The 8,151-nt window shown below is 41.1% G+C and overlaps 1 protein-coding gene across 1 annotated transcript; it reads left to right on the top strand.

Annotated features, from left to right (window-relative positions):
- Window positions 1-303: 303 nt before the first annotated feature.
- Window positions 304-8,018, top strand: slc52a3 (solute carrier family 52 member 3). Its single transcript, XM_038723372.1, has 4 exons — window positions 304-678; window positions 2,091-3,164; window positions 5,190-5,313; window positions 5,547-8,018. Exons 2-4 carry the CDS (start codon window positions 2,164-2,166, stop codon window positions 5,757-5,759), a joined length of 1,338 nt encoding a protein of 445 aa, XP_038579300.1. The 5' UTR covers window positions 304-678; window positions 2,091-2,163; the 3' UTR covers window positions 5,760-8,018.
- Window positions 8,019-8,151: the final 133 nt, after the last annotated feature.

Raw genomic sequence — 8,151 nt, 5'->3', positions numbered from 1 at the left:
GAGCCAGTTGTGGACCCCTGTTCATGCTGGTTTACTGCTACACTGGGAAAAAGAACCGATGTTAATTTTAATAACCTCCTGCTATGACAAGTCAAAAATGTGGTAAAACTGTCATCTTACACTTAACTAGAGGTGATGAGGGCTTTTGAGGGTTTTTTTTTAAATACAAGCACAGTGGTGTCTTATTCCTGAATAGGAATGAAGAAGTGGCTACTTCCCTCGAATTGTGCAACTGTTTGTTGCACAAGACTCCAGCCCTCCTGCTTAATGTCAAATTTGTACAAGTGAACTTCTTGAGATCTCAGTGCCAGATCAGACTTGAGGGCAGTAGGGAGTGGTGCAGGCATAGACAGTCAAAAATAACTGGTGCAGAACATTTTGTTTTTCTGCTGGAGCTGGCAAACTTTGCGAGCAAAAATGTCAAGGGCACATTGAGGCGCTTCAGTACTGACTTGACCTAATTAAGAGGTGCCGTAAAGAAAGCTTAGTGGATATAGACACTGCCCTCTTGTTATCCAGTGGAGCTGATCAACTGCTGGATTGGACTCTGACCTACCTAGAAGCCATGTGATTCCCATCTCTGTGTGTACGCACCAATAGCCAAAGGAGGTCTGTCACTTACTTCTATGTAGAATGACAGCAAGTCATATTCAGCACCTCCAGGGACTGAAGAAACTTGTAAGTACATGTTTAAAAGGCAGCTGTGTTTGTGTGTCAGATCAGCTGACAGTGTATTTTCTGTTCCTCTAAAACATGAGAATCAAAACTAAGACCACACTATTTTATTATTATCTCAAGTGATGACATTATTTAAAGGCATGATACTGTTTATCTCAGAAGAATTTGTTGAGCAAACGTGGGTGTGTCATGTGATTATTTACACAAAGTCAAACTTGCTGTGTCCATTATCATGAGGTAAGTGTGGAAGCCACAAGCATACCAAGAGGCACGAAGGACCATATGGATTGTCAGACGCCTCCACACAACATGTGTGATCAGCTGCTTGAAACACGAGTAGTGCACTGTGTGTGTGAACTAAAACGACATTGGTTTTGGTGGTGTGAGTTTCTGTCAGAAGAGATTTGATTTCCCACCGGCTTTAACTGTGAAGAAAGACACTTGTCCTTGAGTTTGTTACATTATTGTTGTAAGGGTTTACTGATAATGACTCAACTGACATTTGCTCTCATGAATTATCAGGGATTAGAGATATTTACTGCCGCTAACAACAGGGGTGTTCCTTTGTCTATGTTGTATAAAGGAATCAACTCTAAGCAGCAATGGAACATGTTTTTGCTCCAGCACAGTTTTTAAATTCAATTTTGAGACACTTCAATGTTTCCATTTTATGCCACGTTATACTTCTACCTCACTCCATTTCAGAGAGAAATATACGTTTTATGCCACTACATTTATTTGACGGATATAGTTACACTGCAGCATAAGAGTAATGGCATATTATTGACATATTCATACTACATAACATCATCCTATATCCTCTCAAAAGCTTGACAACCCCACAGTTTACACACCGACACACACACACACACACACACACACACACACACACACACACACACACACGCACACACACGCACACATAACAGTGGTTTTTAAGACAAGAACATTTAGAAAAACAGTTACTAGTAGCATTCAATTATACTATAACATTTTAAAATCTTTAAAAACAAAGAGAGATCTTTATTTCAAAACTACTCATTTAATTTGTCAGGAAATAGTATTTAAAACCAGTTTCAACATGTTGTGTACTTTACATGTCCTGTGGCCTCACATTACAATGAATCTATTTATGTAGATATGATCAGAGAGCAGAGACAGTTTAGCAGTTTTGTAGTAGAGCTCTATAGATGAATAATGTACAGTACAACTCCCTTCTGTCAGGTAAAGAGGACCTCCTTTTCCTACGAGACACAATGTGTGTGTGGTTTTATGGTAATCATGCTGATAGTTTTGGTCTGAGATGGAGCTCTCAATAATGTTTTGGTTGACTTAAAGTGTAACATTTAAAAACTAATTATTTTGGTATATGTAATGGCAAAATTTTAATGTGCCTTACTTTTTTGTTCAAGGTATGACACACAGCAGAGGTGGAACGACAGCTTCATCTTCTTCAAACTTTCTTCAGACTGGTCTGGCAGCAGTATGGCTCTGCTCATCCACATGCTGGCCTGTGCCTTTGGTCTGGGCTCTTGGGTGGCGGTGAACGGTCTGTGGGTGGAACTGCCGCTCATCGTCAACACTCTCCCGGAGGGCTGGGAGCTCCCATCCTACCTGACAGTCATCATCCAGCTAGCCAACCTGGGGCCTCTGCTGGTCACCCTCATGCACAAGCTGTGTCCGGGTTGTCTTAAAGAGCATGTTGTCATTTACTCCATTCTCTGCATCGGTGTCCTCTCCTGCATTCTGCTCGCCTTCTTTTGGGACAAGACCACGATAGTGGCTGGGGCATTACATAGCACTGCCTTCTTCATCATCACAATCTTCCTCTCTCTGGTGGACTGCACCTCCTCAGTCACCTTCCTGCCTTTCATGACACAGCTTCCAGCGAAATACGTCACAACGTTCTTTATTGGAGAAGGGCTAAGTGGTTTCATTCCTGGCGTAGTCGCTCTGGCACAAGGTGTGGGCATCGCCAAATGTGTCAACTCCTCTCACACTCCAGGAAACCACACAGGCATGTGGTCATTACATACAGAGTATCTTCCTCCCAACTTTTCCACAGAGGTGTTTTTCTTCTTCCTTGCAGCCATGATGTGCATAAGCCTGGCTTCTTTTGTTGCACTGAACAGGCTTCCTGGGACATATGAGCTGTCCACCGAAAACCTCACACCAGACATTGCAGTATCTGTCAGCTCCGGCCTGGAGAACCCTGGAGTAGAGACTGATGGAGAGGGTGTGAAATGGCAGGGAGAGGGAGCAGCACAGAGCAGACTTCTGCTGCCCAGCCCAAAACACTCTGTGTACCAGCTGACCGTCATCTATTTTCTGGTGGTGTGGGTTAATGCTGCAACCAACGGCTTGCTGCCCTCTGTGCAGACGTACTCCTGTATGCCCTACGGGAACCTGGCCTATCACCTCTCTGCTGCTCTGTCGTCAGTGGCCAACCCACTGGCTGCCACCATTGCAATGTTCTTCCAAAACAGGTACATATTATCGTTGTATAGATTGTGATTTTTTTTTATTAAAGGATATGTTCACAATTTGTCTAGTCTGTCTTAAAACAAGTCAGGTGCCCATATGAACACTGAAACAGGTTTGGCTTTAATCAGTCTTCCTGTTCATACTGGCCATTAAGAAAACCTTTTCTAATGTTTTTCCAAAGTCAGTGATGAAGTGAAACGGGAACTTCAGGGTTCTGTTCCAGAAGTAAGAAAATCTCATTCAAAAGCACATTGACATTTGTAACAACGCTAAGATAGGGATAGTGTTGTTTTTTAAAGGGGTTATATGTCGTTTTTTACGTCCTCCTTTCTTGGTCCCTTGAAACAGCCACTATTCTGCATTAAGTGTGAAGGAATCGGATCGGATTTTCTGCATGCGCGCTCCCGAGCCTCTTGCTTACTGATTCTGAACAGCTAAAATAAAGGAGTCTGCTAATGGTGGGCTCCCAGCACAACACAGACTCCAACACAAACTCCACTTAAGGATAAAAACACCAATAAAGTTTTATGTGCTGCAGCCTGTCAGGCCAAACAAGAATAAGATAGATGTTGGGCGAAAACACGGTTAGTGTCGGAAAAGGCTCGAGTCACCTGCGCTTTGTTTTGATAACTGTCCTAAAGTTGGCTTTCATCCTATTCTATAACTGCAAAGCATGTAAAATATATTTATTTAAAATATATACTTTAGTTGGCTCAAGTTCGATTATGTTAGCTTTTCAGCTAACAAGACCAGTTGCTAACATTATCCATTGCAAAATACTAGTTGTATGGCTTTCCCTATTACTTCACCAGCAGACGCAATCCATATAACTATCTTGTGTACCACCGGTATTATGTCAACGTGTTCATTTTACCCTGCAAGAAATTATGTAATGGTACAAAGCACCAGCGGTTTGTTTCTAGCTCACTAACCGTTTTTGTTATTATCCAATAAATCCGTTGAGCCTCCGGTGAAAGATGCACAAATAGTTAGTGGCAAGCAAGCTAACGCCGATATATCCCGTCGGCTAAATGCAACCAATGTAAAGTTATCATGCAACGAGCATGGATTAGTTCAACCTCTGGCTGATAAAATATTACTATAATGTTTCAGTGGGTGTTTTCCTGAGTTTCTAGTGTGTTATGTGACGCTGTCTCCAGTGTGTTGGACTTTGTTTTGACTCATTCATAAGTTCAAGCGTGTGCATGAGCTTGGGAAGGTAGTGGTTGCAAGCTAAAACCCCGCCGCTAGAGGTCGCTGAAAACTATATAGCTCCTTTAATATTTCTGGGTTTTAGCTGTATTTAACGAATACCATTTCCCATAAGCCCTATACCCTCACGGATAAAATGTCACAGTTTGACTAAAGAGATGAGTCCATGAGCGAGTCATGGCGCTGCGGTTTATTCAGACAAGGCTGTAACAACAGGAGACTGAATGCTGTAAAAGTTTTAAGACAGCAGTGACTCCAGCTAAATGTAGACGAATGGACGAAACCAAGTTTCTCCATATCTATAAAACTCTTTTTTACTGTGCTCAAAAGTAATCATTGTTTAAGTTTGTTAAAATCATTAACAATTTGTAATAGTAAGTGTTGTAGCTGAGCTGATTTGTCAGAAATTAAACTTCAAGAGCATGTTTCACTTTTTCAGAAAAGTGAATGATAGAAATGCTGAATGAAAGATTGCATTAAGTTACAGAAGCTAGTGGAACAGAGGCCAGCCTGGACATGGCATCATATTTTTGCACTGAACAACAGACTGGTTTTGTCCCCTATCACTTACATTGGCAGATATTAAGAAAAGCATCTCTTATTGGCCAGAATGGAGGAATGATTACAGCTAGCAAAACCTGTTTCATTATTCATATGGGCATCTGGTTGCTGGTGAAAATTTTGAATCCATCCATTCACTTGCTTAATAAATGACTTGGGCACATAGTTTCTGTCAATCCAACTATTCTTTATCTCTAAATGGATTCTTAGAAGTATGGACACTGCTGCTGATAACAAACCTCCTTTGTTTTCAGGTCACTTGTCGTTCTTGGCGTGCTGACAGCGTTGGGGACAGGATTTGGCAGCTATAACATGGCTATGGCAGCTCTGAGTCCATGTCCTTTGCTTCGAGGGTCTGTGGTGGGAGAGATAATCATTGTAAGTGAAAGATAATCATTGTAAGTGAAACATGTTGTGTAAAAAAAAAAACTGAAAAGACAAAAAGAAATGTGTAAAAGATGTGTTTGGCTAATAGACTGTATGGTGTTGCATAGAAAGACTGAGTACATAACTGATGACCAGGCAACACATTTGTATGAAGCTGAGGTATCAACATTTGAAACTGATGTTAAACATTTCCCAGATTTTCATATGAACATGTCTACTTTCAGGTGCTCTCATGGCTCTTCTTCACTGGGACGCTGACTTATGTCAAAGTAATGGTGGGTGTAATCCTGAGAGACCGGAGCCACATCGCCCTGGTCTGGTGTGGAGCTGCAGCACAGATGGGCTCACTAGTTGGCTCGGTCACCATGTTCCCGCTGGTTAACATCTACCGACTGTTTCAGTCAGGAGACTACTGCAGCACTAAATGTCCTTTATGACAGTTAATATGAAAACCACAGTACTAAAGAGGCTAGACACACTTTAGTTTCTTGTTAATTATGGTGCAAGAGGTGGTTGTGAATTAGCTTGATTTAGGATAAAGACTGGAAGCAGGGGTACAGATTAAACAAAGAAGATAAAACATGTTAATTAGTGAGCTTTAGTGGTGCTAGTAGCAGATGTTTACATTGGACAGGGTCAGGCAGCTGTTTCCCTCTGCTTCCTGTCTTAATGCTAAGCTAAGCTAACTGGTTGCTGGCTGTAGTTTCATATTTAGCCTATAAAAATGAGAGTGGCATCAATCTTCTCATCTAACTCATAGCAAGTGCATTTCTTAAAATATACAAATACTCAAGAGGTGCACCGTTCCATTAGCTTATGACCAAATCGGCTTTCAGCTTAATTGGCATGACCGGTGACGGTCAGGCTCACATGTCCGATCTTGTGTCAGCTACATTTACATGTATGCATAGCGGCACAGATAGTAACTTACTATTGTCACAGCCACACACACAAGCACATGCTAAAACATAATAACATGGTAAGTCCAAAATAAGCCATGTTTCCCCACACACAGACTTTACTTGGGTGGACTGCCCAGGTATATTAACTGACGTCAACGTTAATTGTTATTTTGCACAGAGAGAGAGGTGTTATCTGGTATAACAAGGTATAAGGTAAATTTAATTTAAATTTTTTAAATAATTTTACAACAGGGTTGTAAAATGAAATGCAGTTAGTAGTTCTCCTCTGCTACAAAGCAGACGATATATACAAAATCTACTTTGCATAAAGCAGTGCTGAGGATGAATGTGAATTTAAGAGTCTCATAGCCTGGGGGGGAAAGCTGCTCTGCAGTCTGGTGGTTCGACAGCAGATACTTCTGTATCTCTATCCAGATGGCAACAGGATGAACAGGCTGTGGCTGGGGTGGGTACTGTCCTTTAGTATCCTTTGGGCTCTGCGTAGGCACCTCCCCTCAATATCACTGATGCTCGGGAGATGGCTACCAATGACCTTCTGAACTGTTTTAATCACCCGCTGCAGAGCCCTCTGGTCCTGGGCCGTGCATATCCCATGTCAGTTGGTGATGTTTCCAGTCAGGAAGCTTTCTATTGCTCCTCGGTAACAGTTGACAAGAATTTGGCATGGGAATTTTAGCTTCTTAGGTTTTCTTAAGATATACAGCAATTTATGAACTTTCTACACCAGCATGAAGATGTGAGATGACCATGTCAGGTTTTCTTTGTGATGCTGATTATTATAAGGTAGGCTGATTATCTGGTATTATGTTAGAAGATGCAGATAGGTGGATATTTTACAAGCATGGACCAGATAAAGCAATAGTGAACACACCAATTAGTGCAGATGTCATTAACAACAAGCCTCCTCCACACGTGGCTCACCTGCTGCTGTGAAAAGGGAATTGCAGCTGGAAAAATCCAAAACGTTTATAAAACATAATGCTGATGAAGAAAGTCAACAGAGCAGACACATTCCGTGAGTGAGGAACAGAGATAGACAGGTGTAGGTGTGTCTGAAGGGAAAAGCATGGTTAGCAGACCATCCCCACCACACAGTCATTCTGTAGGAAACACTGAGCCGTGTTATACTGCAATTTATTTTCAGTTGGATGTTATTTGTAAAGAAAAGCTCTGTCCAGCAGCCTAACCTGCAGGACTGATTTATATTGAGATGTGTTTGGGTGAGAGAAGGTCCTGTAACTGTGGCAGCATGTCAAATGGAAGGAGGACTTACCTTTCTGTAACAGTCAGTGTTTTATTATGAATGTACAATTGAACGCTTACGCTGGTGCGAATGGGAATCCAAAAAAAGAAATTATTTTCCATTAAAGAAAAGTTTAAACACTTTTTGTGTACGCTGTCAATTATAGTTCTTAGAAAGAAACTTGGAATTGGCAGGTCAGACCTTTAAAAATATTGGAAATTAGAATCAGCCAGTAATATTGCAATTATTACACCAATCTTGAGACTGTCAGCTTGTTTGCCCACTAGATGGCGCAAGCACCCTTCTGTATATCACAAACCTGTCACTCCACACCCTGCAGGCACCCAGTGACCACAAGGCCTGGAAATACATTTACACTGTGTAAATGAAAAAAAAAAAAAAATAATTATACAATGTTAGCTATAGATTTAATCCTGACATTTATACACCTATTATATGGGATGTTTCCTTTGCAATTTAAACATGCATGTATAAAATGAAAAGCTAATAAAAACAGGTTGTTGATGCATTTTATTGCTGTGAATATTAAAGTCAGGACATGGACAGCCACATATAGTATTATACTAGCAGCTCTAGCCCAGAAACAATCAGTAAGATGTAATGTTGAGTTCTAGTTCTTATGAAATATAGCTGCATGTAATA

Source organism: Micropterus salmoides, unplaced genomic scaffold, assembly GCF_014851395.1.
Source record: "Micropterus salmoides isolate LMB-PRFRI ecotype aquatic unplaced genomic scaffold, ASM1485139v1 Ms_hic_scaffold_16, whole genome shotgun sequence".
Lineage (NCBI taxonomy): Eukaryota > Metazoa > Chordata > Actinopteri > Centrarchiformes > Centrarchidae > Micropterus > Micropterus salmoides.
The sequence above is the reverse complement of the archived record's forward strand: the minus strand, read 5'-3'. Positions and strand labels throughout refer to the sequence as shown.

Bases quoted from the DNA above. Each gene is read 5' to 3' on its own strand.
- slc52a3 (XM_038723372.1), top strand. From the start codon at position 2,164: ATGGCTCTGCTCATCCACATGCTGGCCTGTGCCTTTGGTCTGGGCTCT. The intron at 3,165-5,189 runs GTACATATTATC...CTTTGTTTTCAG, and splicing joins GCAATGTTCTTCCAAAACAG to GTCACTTGTCGTTCTTGGCG. The intron at 5,314-5,546 runs GTAAGTGAAAGA...GTCTACTTTCAG, and splicing joins TGGTGGGAGAGATAATCATT to GTGCTCTCATGGCTCTTCTT.